The 17230-nt window shown below is 50.6% G+C and overlaps 4 protein-coding genes across 4 annotated transcripts; 2 read left to right on the forward strand and 2 right to left on the reverse strand.

Annotated features, from left to right (window-relative positions):
• Nucleotides 1-2932: 2932 nt before the first annotated feature.
• On the forward strand, nucleotides 2933-4771 carry ENH_00078090 (hypothetical protein, conserved; the record flags this gene model as incomplete). Its single annotated transcript, XM_013577689.1, has 5 exons — nucleotides 2933-3461; nucleotides 3636-3682; nucleotides 3903-4044; nucleotides 4160-4206; nucleotides 4616-4771. 5 exons carry the CDS (start codon nucleotides 2933-2935, stop codon nucleotides 4769-4771), a joined length of 921 nt encoding a protein of 306 aa, XP_013433143.1.
• An 816-nt stretch (nucleotides 4772-5587) lies between these two features.
• Nucleotides 5588-7006, reverse strand: ENH_00078100 (hypothetical protein, conserved; the record flags this gene model as incomplete). Its single annotated transcript, XM_013577690.1, has 1 exon — nucleotides 5588-7006. One exon carries the CDS (start codon nucleotides 7004-7006, stop codon nucleotides 5588-5590), a length of 1419 nt encoding a protein of 472 aa, XP_013433144.1.
• Nucleotides 7007-11501: 4495 nt separating this feature from the next.
• ENH_00078110 (hypothetical protein, conserved) lies at nucleotides 11502-12951 on the forward strand (the record flags this gene model as incomplete). Its single annotated transcript, XM_013577691.1, has 4 exons — nucleotides 11502-12042; nucleotides 12261-12362; nucleotides 12481-12662; nucleotides 12772-12951. The coding sequence occupies 4 exons, from the start codon at nucleotides 11502-11504 to the stop codon at nucleotides 12949-12951; spliced, it is 1005 nt and encodes a 334-aa protein (XP_013433145.1).
• Nucleotides 12952-13773: 822 nt separating this feature from the next.
• On the reverse strand, nucleotides 13774-16363 carry ENH_00078120 (citrate synthase, putative; the record flags this gene model as incomplete). The annotated part of the gene is made up of 6 exons (XM_013577692.1): nucleotides 13774-13957; nucleotides 14116-14351; nucleotides 15319-15471; nucleotides 15612-15686; nucleotides 15820-16019; nucleotides 16171-16363. 6 exons carry the CDS (start codon nucleotides 16361-16363, stop codon nucleotides 13774-13776), a joined length of 1041 nt encoding a protein of 346 aa, XP_013433146.1.
• Between the last annotated feature and the right edge of the window lie 867 nt (nucleotides 16364-17230).

Below are 17230 nucleotides of genomic sequence, written 5' to 3' on the forward strand. Positions count from 1 at the left end.
ACAGACTCCAGTAGCGGTGCACGCCGTCTACACCTTCATTTTACTTCGACAACAACTCCGTCTTAAAGGTGCTGTGTGGCCATGCAAGCTGCATTGCTGGGCATGCCACTACGCTTGTAAAATATGCCTATCGTAGCCCTTTGTGTGTGCGCTCTGGTTTTACTACACCTGATATATCAGCATTAGCCTGTCGTTCCTACTCATCGGCATTTAGAGTCAAGCTGCAGGGTGGATCTGAATTCGCTGACGTGCAGCTGCTGGGATTATTTGAGGAAGTATACAAAAAGTTGTTTCACGAAGAGGCAAGTAGTCCTGTATGCCAAAAGTAGACGAATTGCTCAACAGAAGCAAATGCAAGCTTCCGGTTACAACTGCAACGGGAAAACAGATCCTGGATGAACTTCTAAGCCACCCACCGCACATAGGTATATCCCTTCGCAACGGTGCTTTTTCAAACTGCTGTAGATCTGAATATCTACAATTGCAAATTGCGAGTCATGTTCAACCTTGAATTCTAGGCTCAGGTTCTGCTGCACGTCAGCAAGGCACAATGAGAAGGCTACTGCAAGATGGGTCTTGGCCAATTTATGGTAGAAAACTGTAGCTACGACTCTGCGAAATCGATGGCCACACGCCAGTCTCACGCCCAGGTAAAGTATGGAAAGAAATTGGAAAAGGTTAGGAAGAGGCTCAACCCGTGTAAATGTGGATCCACCCTCTCCTTAGTGTGCAAAATATAGGCTAGTAACTGTGGAGCATCCTATATGCTGGAATTATTCGTCCACTTGCCCTACAGACCCACGACCACACTATCGAACAGCTCGCCAAATGTTGAACTCAGTGACTTTTAGCTATGTCGTGGATTCTGTTGATCAAAAGGGATTGCGCACTTAATGCATTGCTCGTCAAAGAAAACTGGAAAAGTCTACTAAGGCTCGTTTCCGAAGGAGCTGGCATGTCTTCTGGAATGTGTGGGCTGTAGCTGCTTCAGATACGCTCCCAGCTGTCGCCGAAGTCATGCTCTCTGAAGCCTTAATTAATTGTTTAACAGTGTGTTACTTCAAGTAGCGCTTCGTACAGGGCAGAAGCCCCGAGAAATTTTGTTAGTTTGCATATGGGCCGCCTGAACTCCTAGCTGAAGGTGAAAGACCGCTACCTAAAGCGCTAGTGTGGCACTCATATTGAACCTACAATCCAACGCCTATGAGCGCCCAGGAGTGCTGCTAATGTGGCTAAGCTGCCTGAGAACGTGCGCCAGAAATGTGGTCTTCTATAGCCAGCATTGCAAAGCAAACATATTTTAGCTTGGCAAACAAAGTCCAGAGAAGAGCGCAGAGTGAACTGGCAATGTTTGACGACCTAAGCGTGCCAAAACCAGAGTAATTGGACCCAGATGCTGCATCCTCTGGTTCATCTACCTGTGTTGATGGCCTCTTGCACAGTGACTTGTCAAATTCTAACTCACCTGAACCTTAGAGCAGCACACCAGTACTACTTTATCTTCAAGTGTGTCCGTCAGCATCGATGCTCTAGGGCATTGTGGAGCCCCAAAACTACCTACTGCTACTATGTTTGTTCAACGCCTTTCACCTAACTTACTAGCCACCTACAGCAGCTGGACGATATTAGGTACAGCGTTGAGGTCCGTTCTCCTTGCCGCCGAATTCTGTATTGTTCGCTGTCTGCCCTTCTGTGATGCTCCAGTTGTTCTTCCTCACGAAGACCAAAACTCACCTCCACAGGCTTGCTCTCTTCAGTGTTAAGAAAATATTTTCAATTAAGGGGGTTCCTCTCTTGCACGTAAATTTCTTCGTAGCTTTACCCATACTACCCCGAGGCCCGGCCGTATAGCACTCAACCGCATTCACTTCTGTAACCACCAACAATGCACGTAATGAATCCCCAACCTGGCACTTTTGGCGTTACATACGGTGTTGTCCAGCAGGACATCAACGGCATAGCCTTCCGTGCTTCTGCCATACAACGGGCAGAAAACATTGCCTCCGTGGTGCATTTTGTCCCGATGCTCTACTTTCATATCTATAGTCATATTCTGGCTCATTTAACCGTGGCTATTCAATATATGCAGCAGTAGCGCCGTAGATACCCATTCGAACTACAGTGAGGTCAGCACACGCAGTGAAGATTGTACACATGCCCTCGGTCTTGTGGATTTGAAGAGGGAAATCCGTTTCTTCTCCCTCATTTCTGCGCCATTAGCGACACAGATACATAAAATATATTTTGAATAATGCTAGAAGCAATGGGACAACAGTTTGAAGAGCCAGCATTGAGTGTGCAACACAATTGATGCCGTTGTGGCTGCATGCGGGTCCTCGAACCAGTGTGGGGCCATTGCAAGTAGTCGAGACCACAAAAAGAGTTTCTTCTCACTGTAACTACTTGGAAAGTACAAATAAATTTTGCTTCAGAGCCGCGAGGACGCTGAGAGTCCGGTGCGCCGCAGTCCAGCTTCTTTGGCGCCGAGCCGGCTTCGCTGTCAGACGCTGAGGCAGACGGCACACGCTGTTGCCTTCTGGTCGGCGCTGTCACGTTTTGATGAGGCCGATATGCGCCTAGAGAACTTGAGGGCGAGGGTGCGGCCTTACAGCCCCCGCGTCCCCGTACTAGAACTTCAGTCTGGTGTGGCGGGTCGCCTGAGCCGCCTGTTGGTTCCCGCACGGATGAAGGCCCTTGAGCTCACCACGGGTCTACTAGCAGCTCCAAGAAGGTTCAGGGGCTCTTGCGCCCAAGTCGGCTGCTTCTGCGGCAAGAAAGGAGAGGGATCCTAGCAGGACCCGCCGCTATCTCCCTTGTATCTCTTGAACCTACGCAGCTTTTTATCTCCTCTCTGAAGTTGCTGCATTTACGGTGCACCTGAGAATTCACAACCAGCGAAGACGCTTCGCTCTTCACCGGGCTCTGCACCACGATGGCTACGGGGGTGGCAGTGCCTCCAGACAAACAGAGAATCACTCAAGTGGAGAGTTGTAGCGGAACCGCGACGGAGTCCGTTGCTGTTGCGGTTGGTGAACGTATGAGCGCCACTACATTCCCTGGGCAACTGGACGGATGTTCCTCTGTTGCTGCTGCCGTTTGTGCAGAGGCAGTTGCTGAACAAGAGCCAGGGCTCCAGATAGTAAGGAAGGGACGGGCAGGGAGTGCTATTAGCACATGTTCCGTAGGCGCGCCCGGAGGAAGTAGCGGTGCCTCCACAGCAACAGGGGAGCGGGATGGCTCTGTAAGTGTTATCGCTCACTCCCAGGGAGAAAATAGCTCGTTTTATGATGGTGTGGGACCCTCCCGTGGCCCCGTTGGCCCTGATCAGGGTGGCCAAAACTGTAGCGTGGCGGCCGTCTTAAAGCGCCAGGCCCTCCTGGCTGCCATAGGCCTGCAGCACTCGCCAAAATCTGACAGGCTTTATCTCCAATCCCATGCATGCGCTATCCTTCACTTCATAGGTGAGAACTTACGCGGCCGTCTGCTGCGGCTTGTTCCCAAGACCTTTTTTCTGAAGGCTGTAGGCTGCTGATGCACATAATAAGGAAGAAGGTAATATGTAGATGTAGAACTACGTACCTACGAGAGGTTTATTATCTGTCGAGGTGCACTCGTGCTTCCGTGTTTGTTTGCAGCTCTTTTCATGTCCTTCGTTATGCTCGTCACCCTATGGGGCATTTTGGTAGGTGATCCCCTCGGCATGCTTGCTCGCCCTGTGCGCACATTAGGTGCAGGATCATAGAGAGGCTAGCTGCAGATTCTGATCGTTAATTGGTTATATAGTGCGTAGCTGGATGTACGAGGATTTGAACTGCGGTGCAGCATGGCGGACTCCAGAGGGCGACGTAACCGCGTCTTACCCCAATTGTCTTTTCCTGTGACGTGTGTTGAGATCACTGCAGGACGTCGCTGTGGAGATTTTAGCCGGCCCCAATAGCGTTGATCAGTTGCAGGGCTATTCGGTGATGTTGGCGGTCGGTTTATTGCTCACTATCGTGCTAAAGCTCGTTGAGAACCAGGGTCTTAAACTAACAGTCTACCCAAGTAAGGACATAAACATACGGCTCACTAGCACTATGTCTCGAGCTCATGGTGAAGTGTAGAGTTTTATGTACTTAAGGCTTTAGGTGTAAGGGTGGTTTTGCGGGTTTTTCCTCAGCCCTGATTGTCTCCCTGATTACGGTTGTGGCGGCGTGGGGAATTATCGTAGGTCTTCACATCTCGCACCTCTCCTGCTGGTTGTTTCTTGTTTTACTTTTTTTTCGATGGCAGTGATTCAAGGATGCAGTAAACAGTTATGGCTGGCCTCGCTGGCTCGCTTGGCCCCGCTCACGTGGATTCCATGTTTTTGTGTATTTGACCTAGTCCCTCCCCTTGACCAAGATATGTCTCGTTGTCTGTTTGTGTTTTCCTGTACCTGTACGCGTCTCTTTTCTATTCCTCGTCTTCGTGGCGTTTCTGCACTTCGGTCTCCCTGGCTCTCCATATTTACTGTTCGCTTCGGCGGTTATTGGATTGGCCTCTGCTGCCTACTGCATTGCTTCATGTATTTCTTCCCTGTTCTGTGTTCCTTAAGCGCAGCTGTATATTTTTGCGTCGTGCGTTGACTTCGCAGGATGGACTGGTGGAGGTCGGTGCTCTGGGGAGCAAGCATTGTGAAGGTCTGATTTATGCCTTGTTTTTTATTGTGGCAGCTGCTCTCGTGTCTTTACACACCTGCTTCTGCAACAGGAGTTTCAGCACTCAGCTGCACCGGTTTGTCTGTTACTAACACTGATTCTACCCGCTAGTTTTGCAGGTTCATTGGACTGAGTTTAGTTTACTTCGTTTGTTCATTTAAGAAGAAAACCAGCACTGGCGCCAAAACTCAGCTTGTGGGCGTGAAGAAACAATGCGTGTCTACCCCTACTCCCAGGTGTGTGCATCTGTATGTATGTATACCTGTCTGTACATCTGCTCGCGTGTGGCACATTTATAGTTTCAATTTGTATGGTGCAATAAGCGTATTCAGTGCAAACTTGATGCACATATATGGCGACCCTAATAAACAAATTTGACCTAGCAATACCCCTGTTACGTAGCACAAGCGGATACGAAATTACTGTGCGCTGCTCATGAGTTCCCGTTGTTTCATGAGCGTTTAACAAATATGCAGGCGCGAACGCGTCGTGCCATGGCAGCAGCCGAGGGGGTCGGAGGGAGCACATATCCGTACACTGCAGTACCGAAGTGTTCCCCGCCCCCAACGGGCTTCACAAGCTGCAGCTGAAGATGATGGTGCTTTGAGTGCTTGTCCATGCTTTGAAATAATTTATTTCAGAGGACAGACCTTTGCCCGCTTTTTCCTTAGGGATCCATCACTATGCGCACGTCCCCCGGCCCCAGCTGATAGCTAGATGCAACTAGGGCTAGTTAAGTGCAGTGCAGCCTAACTGCAGCAGGGGCCAGTGCCTATTCTTGCAGCAGCTATGGCCAGATAGCCACGGTGGCGCACCAGTCATCCTTCAATTATAGCAACGGGCATTGTGCCGCACCGCTTCCCCTCTGGAGGGCGGGAGCGCTCGCCGGGGCTAGACAGGAGAGAAAGTCAAAGATGAGAAAAGAGGAGACGGCCTGCGTGCTGCTGCTGTTCACATGCATCATTTAGAGTAAGCAGCTTCATGGGGACTTCGTACATGAAGTAGTGTGTGTGTACGAACGAACCAACCATACAGCAAAGGCTGATGAGGGTGACAAATGACAACAAAAAAGTGAGGTATGACTGCCTATGCGTGGTCTTCATGAAGTGGAACACGCACCCAATGCCTACGGCTCCCGCCACGAAAGCCGTTAGGAAGAAGCAAATCGAATCAACGAGCCCTAACCTCCCCAAAATGGCATATTGCAAAGTATTTGCTGAGGAAGTGAAGAAGATCATAAAGTTTGCCGTGCTGACAGCGGCAAGAGGTGGCAGCCCAATCTCCAGCAGTAGGGGCCCCTTGACAAGGCCCCCTCCAATGCCTATGGCGCCAGCCAGAACCCCCGCAGCCATAGACAACAGGGGATAGACGAAAGCAGTAATAGGCGTCAGCCACTGTAGGCCCCCGTCTTGTATATCTTTGTTACTGCAGCCAGCAGCCTCTAGCCTCTGTCGCCTTCTGATGAGCCAGCGGGCAAAGAGGAATGTGCCCAACACATGCACTGAAAACAGCAGATAGATACAACCTTGCTGCCACTGCGAACCGCAGAGCACAGCGACCGGGCCCCCGGCCAGGATAAGAAGAACTACGTTTAAGAGTGAGTCCACCACCAGATAAAGGAAGCTAACTTGACAAGTCCCGCAGTAGAAATCCTTTTCAAACTCGGCCAGAGCGGCTGGCACTACTGCTGAGCCTTCCTGAATGTCAAAGAGGCGGCATGACGTAGTGAAGTAAGTTGTATCCTGGGTGTTCGCTAGCCTCTTGAGGGGCAGCTGGCCCGGTGTATCATCTTCAGCTGGAAGCAACTGCTGCAGCTCTGCTCGGGTCTCTGCTGTAGACCCTAGATGTCCCCTATGCAGCCTTCCGAAGTCGTTTTCTGTGTCGTCCTGCTCCCCCTTCCCCTCAAGCTCCTTCAGAATGCGCGTCTCCTCCGCTCGCTGCGCCAGTCCCTTTTTAAATGTCTTGTAGCTAGTGAAACTGAGGGTCAAGACTAAACAGGCCAGTATCTGGAAGTCAGTCATAACGATGTTCAGCAGCACCCCAATGATAGCACCCAAGAGCGTAAAAGGTTCCATGATGGCTGCCAACTCGTAGTTGATTATGGGAGCATTGGATTTGGGATGGCGACGACGTACATTGATCAGCACAGACATCAAACAGCCCCCAAATATTGTCACTTTCGAGAGAGGTACAGCCTTGTGAACGTCACGAAGAGATATGATGTATCCGGGAATGTACAGAGCACCTCCGCCAGTCCCAGCGCCCGAGGCCAACGTAGCTGCAATGAATATTGCGGCCATAAGAGCAAGCCGGACGAACACATCCATCCTCGCTTGCTCGTGAAATCTGAGCAGGCCTCACCAAACACCTCAGGCAGCCGCAACCTGCCACGCCTGTGAACGGCGTCGCGCTGGCTGAGAGCCAGTAAGCAGAACTCAGCTTGAATCAAAACTAAACTAAAGGCACAAAAGAAGGAGCATGGCCTCCAAATTTAGATGTGGATACAGTCGCATCCCAGCCAGGCGGGTGGTCTCAGGTTGCCGACGAATGACCCGATGCGGAAAAGTCTACATGTATTCGATGCACGTTGAGCCTTCACTCCTCAATTACTGCAGTCCAGAGCTTAAACATCCCTTTTGCGAACAATAAATCGTAAGATCCTCAGGCACGAAGCCAGTTTGCATGGCTGGACAGCCAAGAGCGTCGTTGAGTCATCGGGGCCTTGGTGGCCACCTTTAATGCAGCGCGCTGGTCATAGTTAGGAGTCCTCTGTCTTTAGTATTGTGCGTGTCAATGAGTCCTTTTGCTGAATACTTTTTATAATACTGATACCTTTCCATCAAATTTCTCCCCTGATACGCAACAAAATCTCTAGTTACGCTTCGGCAGTCTGCTTGCTGCATGCACAACTGGCACAACCAGTGGTACAATTACCTGGAACACCCCTGGAACCTTGGCACAAGCTTACACGTATCCACATTGCCGACAGCGCATAGATTTTGCACACGCATCAGTGCCATCTGAACCGATTCATGGATAAAGGCAAGCTCAACAAGGCATCATGCAGCACATCTGCATCTGGCAGCGTCGCCAGCTGGGCCTAAGTGACTGAGCATTGCGTCGTCCAGCTGCTTGGTCTTTCCAAAGATATGGCTTGTTATGGCAACCTTGAAGCTCACGCGATCATATTACATCCATAACGCATATGCCTGCAGCAGTGAGTAGGATTCAAAGTAAGGGCAACAGAGCATGCTGCTTCAGCGATCACGTTCAGGGCCAGCGACCCAGCTCCCCTAGGACGCATATTCTCTTGGCTTTTTAGCAAACCTCTTGTCTAAATTCTCATGAAGCCCATAGGAGTATCTCATTCTTCTCGAGACCTCTCTACATCATGGCCCTGCAAGCACGCCAAAGTGTGCCTGCAGGCCCATGTTGCAGGCAGGTCAGGTTCTGCCTTCACAATGGCATAAATTGAATACTGGTATGCTTTCTCCGCTGCTGAAGTTTCCGTGACAGCACCGTGCTTTGACTTGATAGGCATGGAAGTTTGGATTTTCCTTTGCCGGACACCTGGTCATTCCCCAGTTTCTCATAGCTACCATTCCGGTACCACAATGCACTTTTCCCCTTTATTACTCAGTTTGCACATTCTGTGATTCATTTTATTCATTGTTCAGTGCTCTTACCGCTGTGGCGTGTAATCACAGTCTACGGCTGCACAATGGATCGTTGCGGCAACTACTTAATAGAGGGTTCGCTGGATGCTCCAGCGCCACTAAATTTGGGTGACGTGGACACGCCTTCAAGTATCGCGCCTAACTGAATGTCCTACGGTTGCAGCGCGGTAGACACTGTACGCATGCGGGGGAAGGGGAGTATGTTAGCAGCTCTTTGTAAGGTGTAGTTCTCTTGAAACAGTTTTTAGGAGGCGGCAGCACTTTTTACAAAGCCTGCACTGGGCATCTCAACAATCAGAACTAGCTGTAAAGCTTGTTAGCTATGTCCTTTGCTATTCGCTTGTACTTCCGTAGGTAAGCTAGCAGCCTCATTGGTGCCCCTAAGGTGAAGGTTTGCTATGTAGAAAACATCAAGCGTGAACAGCTAATGAAAGATGTGCATCAAATAACATGCAAGTTCAGCCTAGTGACATGGTTTGCGTGATATGCCGATGGCATGCCCATGACTTAAGAAACTCAACAGCTAGGAATTCAACCAATTCCCATCTGCCATTCCTGTTTGTTTCACGAACGATTTTGGCGGCAGGATCACTCATAGAAAACAGCCAGATAAGCACGTGAATGCAAATTATTGTATGCAGACAGGAACTTCCTTGTGGAAAGTAAATTAAAGTGAAAGCATGAAAGTGTAAAGACATATGGCGCTGCTTTGCTCAAAAGCAGTTAATGAGGGTGAGGAGTTAAAGAGCCAAACTGCGAGGGGCTGCCGCCCCCTTTCCCTGCCTCCGGTAGTGACTTGGCTGGCCAAAATCGGAAGGCACAGGGTGAATACGGCGATGTATTTGCATGCAGATGTGTTTCGGTCCGTGTTTTGTGGGGAAGTTACTCGTAAGAATCTGCCCCTTGTTACTATCGCTCCAAGGCACAATGGAAACTTCATTTCTTGCCATTTTTTACCAAAGCAATATATCGTCCGTAGGAATTCAGCGGCCTTACTCTCCAAAAAATCATATTCTTATCCCCTGTCACAGGATTTGTAGGCTAAAGGCTCATGCGCTAGGTAAAGCCATAGGCTCATGCGCTAGTTAAAGCCATCTTTGCGCAGGGAGCCCTTGTTAAATGTGTACATGGCAGATGTCCAGGCAAATGCATACATTGGTTCAGCCGCGACGTGCTTACATGCACAAGGTGGCTGAACCATTGCATGCTAAGACGTAGTGACTTTAAGCTTGCTACGAACACTAAACTGCATTCTTTTCATAGCAATGAAATATGGGCCGAAAGTGCATTGTCTTCCTCAAGGCAATGAAATATAAAAATAAAATCCTTCAAGCTGCAGTATTGTAATGATAAGTTTTAGCCGCGAAAACCCTGCTAAGTACCTGTAAGCACACGGTACGCTCTGAGCCTACACAGTGAGTCTCAAGGCCCTGCCGATTCCCGTTAAAGTGAACGCATGGGGATGGGAGAGCTACAACCCCTCCTTCTCTCTACGAGCCTGAACTTCAAGACCCTCACTTTAGGTTGTGCCCCTTTTTTCCGCAAGCACCCATTTCAACGCGCATGGGTAAGGCCTTCAGACTCACTCCATTCAATGAGATTTGCCCTGGGCTAACCGGTACTTTGGGTTGTGCCTCTTCTTCCCCTCAAACACTGACGTTAAGGCGCATCCATGGGGGCTTCAGACTTACTCTGTAAGCTCGGAAATTTACCCTGGGCTAACGGTTATTTTGCAGTGTGCCAGAGGCCAAAGCATACGGCTTTAGCTATCTGATTCGGTCCGTAGCTCGGTTGCACAACCTTCCCAAGCCTGCATCTGATCAGCAGGATCCAATAACAGGCACACCATACCTGGGTGCGCTGCTCCTGCTGTAGCATGACTACCTTCCAAGGGAGTGCGGTTCCTTCGATGGGATTATTCTGTATCCTGTTCGATATTGCGCATTCATGTTACACTCACTCCAGCGCACAGCAGCCCTGCACGGAAGGGCTTAAACAGGGCTTGAATAGTCTGAGGCACAAGGCGGGTTTCCGCGTATCCTTCTAGTACTCGGTGTGCCGGACGGCGGCCCACCCTTTCCTTATGAGTAGAGCCGCGCCTTAAGTATTTGGCGCACATGCAGTTCAGCGCATTGTCGCCTCATGTTGGGCATACACAACATAAGCAGGTAAAATGTTTCTGCCCGCAGCACTCTTCAGAGATTACTTTGCCAGATATTCGCCCTGACCCGCCGCGCTGAGCTTCAGGCTATGCTATCATTGCTCTACTGCAGCTGAAAAATGTGCGCAGAGCCTGTACAGGATGCACAGTACAACTCAAAGCAAAGAAAGGCTCTGGCTGGTGAGCCGACAGCTTGCAGTTGCAGGAAGCCCTGTGCCCCACAGCGCCCGAGAGCGCCAGCGCTGCGGCTGCTGCCTCTGGTTTAGCGCCTAACAGGAGGTTCTGTTCCCGTTTTTATTGGTAAATTTAGCCTGGTTCATTATTGTTTAGTCGAAATTTTAGAGTTCTGTCATCACCTGGATACTGCGACACCTGAGCGAGGTACTCTGTGGCGCGGCAGTGGGCGCTCCTGTTCCTCCTGCGCTTGAGTGTGTGATTTTCTCTCTTTGTCCCTTCTGCTGTTGTGTCATCTCCATATGTGCTTTCGAGTTCATTCTTTTATGTTTTTTCACTAGACGCAACAAGAAACGACAAGTGCAGGAGGCCGCAACAGGGCGGCAACCTTGGGGGCCCCTTGGGTTAAGGGAACTGCCTTACGCAGCCTTCTGGTGTTAAACGTAAGACAAGTAACCATAGGAGTCTGGCGGGTGTGTCTGTTTCGAATATCTGGATTTTTGTTGCTTTTTTCGTGCGGGTTCTGCCCCACTGCTAGTGGTGTATTGTTGTCTTTGCCCTCTCCTGTCAAACCCCGCTTCGTAAATTCCCGCCCATTGCATCCAGGAGGGGCTGCACGGAAGTGGTCTCTTCGCACGAACTTTAGGTATTCGAAGTCCAAGGTGTCAGGGCTACCCTGTTGGGGGCGCTGCCTTGCAGCCGCTTCGAGTCAAAGGTCGTTGACAAAGTGTGCTCTCCTATTGTTCGGCCCTTCGTCAGCAGCAACATCAGCAGCAGCATCAGAAGCACCAGCATCAACAAAATAGGATAATGGCGAGCGGCATGGGTGATAAAGTCGCCCTCGCTAACCCTTATGAGGTGCTGAAGGAGGAAGATGCGCTCCAGCGCCGTCTGGAGAAGCAGGCCGAAAGGGAGCGTCGCCGTCGTGAGCGACGTGAGGAGAAAGCGGCAGCAGCAGCTGCTGCTGCTGCCGCCTCGGCAGCAGCGACTGCGGCGGCGGCTGCTGCTGCGAAAGCCCAGCTTTCCCCCGGGGCGGCATCTCTGCTGCAGGGAGCCCGGTGGGCCGACGTAGAAGTGGATTCTGAAGACGATGGGCCTCTCACGATGACAGACCCCTGTCGAGGTGTGCTGAGTGGTGGCAGCATAGGAGGGCGTAGGCTTCACCAAAGGGACGCCTTCTACTCAGATGTGGAAACGTCTTCCGAAGATGATCTTGCAAGTGGTGCTGCGGAGGATGCACACGGAGAAGATCTTGCTGCCAGTAGCAGCAGCAGCAGCGAAGAGGATGAGGCTCCCGCAGGCAGAGAGCAGCAAGTCAGGTCGCCAACAGATGGCAGGAGAAAGGCTAAAGGTGAGCCTACTCTACCTTGTGATAGTTTGTCGCCGTTCGTTCATCTCTGCAGCTCTGTGTCTGTCCCTTCGGCCTCTCCTTGTTGCCCGTGTTTGAAAGGGAGTGGAGAGGTCCGCCCGCAGTATGACGAAAGAGAGGTAGCAGTTTTGTCAGTAGAAGGCGTAGCTAACAACTGCAGCACCACCAGCGAAAATAATGGTGTGTGTGCGCTGCTGTAGGTTCAGGTGGAGTTGCTTCTGATCCTCTAAAGGGGTTGAGCAGGAAGGAGAGAAAACAGCGTGAAATGGAGGAGCTCGAGAAGGCCTTGAACGAAGCTGGAAGTAAATTGACACTTCTGCTTGCCCACTTTTCTTACCTTTGCCTATCGTGTATGCATTAATGATGCATTTGCTGCAGCTGAGAATAGGCACACGGTGTTGCCTGTGTTCTTTGCCGCAGTCACACCGTCAGTCCCCGTGGAGCAAAAGCAGCAGCAGCAACAGCAGCAGCAAGAGGTGGGGATCAGCAGTGCAAACGGGCGACCCTCCGGCAATGTGGAAAAAAAGAAGAAAAAGAAGTCGCAGCAGCAACAGCTCCAGAGGCAGCGTGAATCTGAATCTGAGGACAACGCGGACACCCCTGTAAGTCTTGCCTGCACTGTTGCCCCAGGGTCCGCTGCAAATGTTCCCTCGGTTAGTGTGGAAGCTGCTCCCTGTGCTTATTGTGGCGCTGTTTCTTGTGCTCCTGCAGGCAGCGCCAGAAGACCCGGCGAAGATCGCTGCTCGCCTTAAGGCGGCGGCTGCAGCAAAGCGCAGCCCCGCAAGCAGTAAAGAGTTGGCGAAGAGATTGGCCGCTCAAGAGGCAAAGGCGAAGAAGGAGAAAGCGAAAAAGGAAAAGAAGCCAAAACTCTTTTTTCCCCCGAAGCAATAGTGCAATTGCATATTCATGGAAGTTACTCTACCGGTCCGTCTGCTGTTACTCCGCAACAACTCCCATCCTCGGTTGCGCGTCACTTACATGGCAAAACTAGCTGTTGCTTTGGCAGTTGTTCCTTTCAGACGGGCCAATGCAGCGCAGTAGGAGCCTCGGCTGCAGTGTACCCTTAAAGCCGTGTTGTTGCGGCTGTGGCGTGAGCGCCAAAGCCAAAACAATCGTCTTCCAACTTTGCGCTGAGTGCTTGAAAGTTTACATGAGCTTGTGAAGGAGTGAGATTTCGGAAGGTTCCGATTTGCTCATGCAGTGAGGGTACCTGGCAAGGGAAATTGCTGGGCGTATGTGCGGGGCTTCTTTTTGATTGTGTTGTGCCTGCAATGCGCGTGTCCAGTGTGGTAATTCAGTGCGGAGTTGCTGGTGAACGTAACCAGTTGCTTCGCGCCGTTGTCTGCAGCGGGCGGATCAAAAGGTTTTTCATGAGGATGATGCAAACCGGCAAACAGTGAAGGCCGCGCGAGCAGAAGGCTTTTGCACTAATAGAGATGCCGTTAACAGCCAAGTATCATATAGCCTTTATCTGTACGCTGCGCTGAAGTGTGACAGAAACGGAGAGAGTCGCTGCAGGTTTCCCGAAGACATGTCGGGATAGCGTAGCTTCAGCAGTGGCAGTAGTTGCGGGCTGCGGAGGAATTGAGAGGTGGAGCTCACTGCAAAATAGTTCTTGATGCTAGTGTCATTCCAGTTCACTCATTGTGCAAAGGTTGTGTTGTAGCAACTAGGCCAGGAAGTGCCGCTGCGTTAAAGCCCGCTTGTGCGGCGCTAAAGCTTGGCTGAAATACCCCTGCGGTCAATGGGTACAAAAGGCCGTGGGCGGGGCCCTGTATAGATAGAAGTTGGCCGAATCAGTTTGTTGACTTCGCGCTGCTCGATCACGTGGGCAGCCCACCCAGCGGTCCTTGCAATGGCAAACAACGGCGTGAAGAACAGTGCGGGCACTCCGCACCTGCAATGACAGTAAACGCATATTCACGCCCCTGGAAATGGGACTGTGCTGGCAACGTAGAACAGCGGGGACTGTGCTGCGCTCAAGGCGGCTGGTGCAGTACAGAAACGTATGGAAAAGCGCAGCAGCAGCGAGAGTGGAAAGTGCGTTCAGCTGACTGCTTGTAGGCAATGGCTGCAGAAAAGTCAACGTTGGGATGCATGTTCTTCCTCCTTAGCATCTCTTCCTCGACAAACGCCCCGATCTGTACCATTTGGGGATCTGACTCCGGCAACTTCGCGGCAGCAAGGGCCTCGGCGAGGCCTCGCATCAAGGGGGCTCTTGGGTCACCGCTCTTGTACATGCGGTGTCCGAAACCCATAATCAGCTCACGACGAGAAAACGCTTCCTCTAGCTGGGCGCAGAAACCGGGAAACTTTGCAAGCCAAGAGTAGCCATAGAAATCGCTTTGTCAGGAAGGTGCAGAACCCGCTGTACGAACAACAGGGAGCAGCAGCAGGGGGCAGCAGGGAGTAGCAGCGAGCCGCTGCTTGCTGCGTTGAAACTACCTACCCGCCTTTGTGCCTTTTGAATAGAAGTCAGAGGGAGCAACATTTCCAGGGCTGCTTCGTTGGCCCCCCCATGCAGGGGCCCTTTCAAAGTCCCTATTCCCGAACAAATACAGCTATAAATGTCACTTCGGGTTCCCGCAGTCACGCGACAAGCAAAGGTCGATGCTGCAGCCGCCGAAGCAAAAAGAATCAATATGCAGTGAAGTAGCACAGGAAATGTCGGAAGCGGTAGCACCAGTAGCGCACAATAGGTTACAGATGAGGGCAGGTACCTAATGAGGCACAATGGAGATTTGTTGGGGAAGGGGGAGTGTTAATGCTCTTACCATTAAAGTCGTGTTCCGCATAAAGAATGAGAGACGTGTCGAGTGTCTTCACAACGACAGGATGAGGCTGAATACACAGCGCATGCCTTTGGTATAATAGCTATTATTAGTTTATATATAATTGTAAATTATGTGGACAATTATAAATTATATACCAATTATTATTAGAAAGCCACTGACAGGATGAGGATGAGTACACAGCACACGCCTTAAAATAATAGGAATTACTAGTTTATGTATAATTCTAAATTATGCGGATAATTTTTAATTATATATAAATACCTATTATTATTTTAAAATAATAAGTGAGCCTTGAAAAAAATTTATAATTATTAGATACATCTTGAAAAGCTCTGGGTTCGATTTCTAGACAGCCCACTTTTAAATGGCAAAAGGGTTAAGATTTTCCCGTGTCCCCGGTGTAGTTCTAAACTCTTGGCTCTGCGCTCAAAGGCAGACCTGGCTTTGTTCTTCCTCGCCTTACCTTGAAAGAGGGGTCCCCATGCAAGAGCTTTAAAAAATTCGTAGCCACCGAGTCCTCCGGATCCGACTGAAGCGATATTTCCTTTCCCGAATTGGTGTAGTGAAACCAATAGCTCAGAGCTCCGGGTAAACATCCAATAAGGCGAAGGGCGATCTGAGAAGCGAAAAAGGTAAAGGGCAAGAGTTGAACAGCCTTCAAGCATAGCCTTCCGTGGATTGAAGCTCACATGGCAGTGCGAACTGCGCAAGCTTAGTCTGTGTGTGCAAAACGTGTATCCTAAGGCCCTTCCGTACGTCAACTTGTTGCTGAGTAGGATTCCTTTCTGGCTCCAAACTCCCCAGGACAGAACAAGCTGTCCTCAACACATCCTGCGACGTGGAGATGGGACAAAACGATAAGTATCAACACACCGGTGAGGAGCACTTCACTACGCTATATCGCATTTCAATGCTTGCTGCTTGCGAAGGGTTAGGGCTATCTTTTCGTGGCACTTGGTCCCACCATAGCATGCGCATCCTTTGGAATTTGCTTGAGAACAGTAAGGAGTTGCACAGGCAGCTGCCTTGCCTTGTAAAGCTTCTGCTTGAGGTCCGACAGCTGTTGCTGTGTTGGCAATTCTTTCAGCAACAGCAAGTGAACAACTTCTTCGAAGGTCGCTTCTCGTGCCAAGTCCACCACATTGTATCCACGGTAGTTCAGGCCTTAGAAACGCACCCCAATTGCCGCATACTTCTATACGCCTGCTTTTTTTATACATTAGCGTTTTGAAAGCGTCATGAGGGCTGTGTTCCACCGTTTGGAGCGCAATACGCATAGAGCTCCTGCGGGACGTGATCGCGGAGACTTGCTCACCGCTTCCTAGTGCCACGGTGCAGATTGATGACTCTCCAGCAACAACACCAGCTAGGCCACCAGAAGAAGTGCTTTTGAGGATCTTTCCGGGAGACTCATTCTCCTGGCACGTTATCACAGAACTCGTAACGTTGCGCTTCAGGTTCCTGGGGCCCGTTCTAAGGGCAGTCGCAGAAAAAGCATGCGACAACATAGCTTTGAAATTAATTTTAATGGTTGCGTGCGCAGACACGAGTGGCTCCTGATATCAGGCGTGGAAGCTAACAGTGCTTGAGTGACCCCGGTGACCCTCGAGTTTCACAAAGGCGGCTATTAAGATACAGTGTAACTCAGCAGAGGAAAGTACGCATGATTATTGTTTTGAAAAGCTCTGAAAGAGAGCAAAACGATACAGGGTACTGCCTAAAATAGGTTGGAAGCGGCTGTGTGGTGCTTGCGGCGCGGCGAGCAAAATTCAAGACCTGGTAAGAACCTCGCGCAGATGCGATTCCTGAATTTGTCCTCAGTACTTAGCACATATTTTTTAGTGTTGTTTATGTGTTTTACTTTTAAGGAGTTAAATAGCGGCCCCTCGACCTCGTCGCCAAACCCAGCCGTGCTCTTTGAACCCAGCGCAGCAGCAGTTAGCAATGCCCAGCCTATCCAAGTAGTAGATCATTGTCTTCATGAGTCTTCTAGTTTCCGAAATGGTGCTCCACTGGGGCAAAACTCCACAGTAGCTCCACCCCAGCAGAAACACCCTGAGTCCCCCAAGCAAGCCATTAGGCACACACACTCTGCAACAAGCTGCAGCTTCCTCCTACTGTCCAGCGAGTCAAGAAATATTATCAACCACGCAGGAATTTTGTAGCGAGGAATGTCATCCCCACGCACACACCGCACGGGACCGCCAACAGACTCCTCGACACAGGCTGCGTGCCTCACCCCAGTACCACCGAAGTATTCTGCGTAACCTCCTGATCCCTCCCCGCCAGGGAGAACTCTTACGAAGCGCACGATTTCAGACGCACGCCCCTTACGTGCCAAGGAAAGTTCCCCTCCTCTCTCTATGAGAACATTC

Source organism: Eimeria necatrix, genomic scaffold (assembly GCF_000499385.1).
Source record: "Eimeria necatrix Houghton genomic scaffold, Enh_scaff81, whole genome shotgun sequence".
NCBI lineage: Eukaryota > Apicomplexa > Conoidasida > Eucoccidiorida > Eimeriidae > Eimeria > Eimeria necatrix.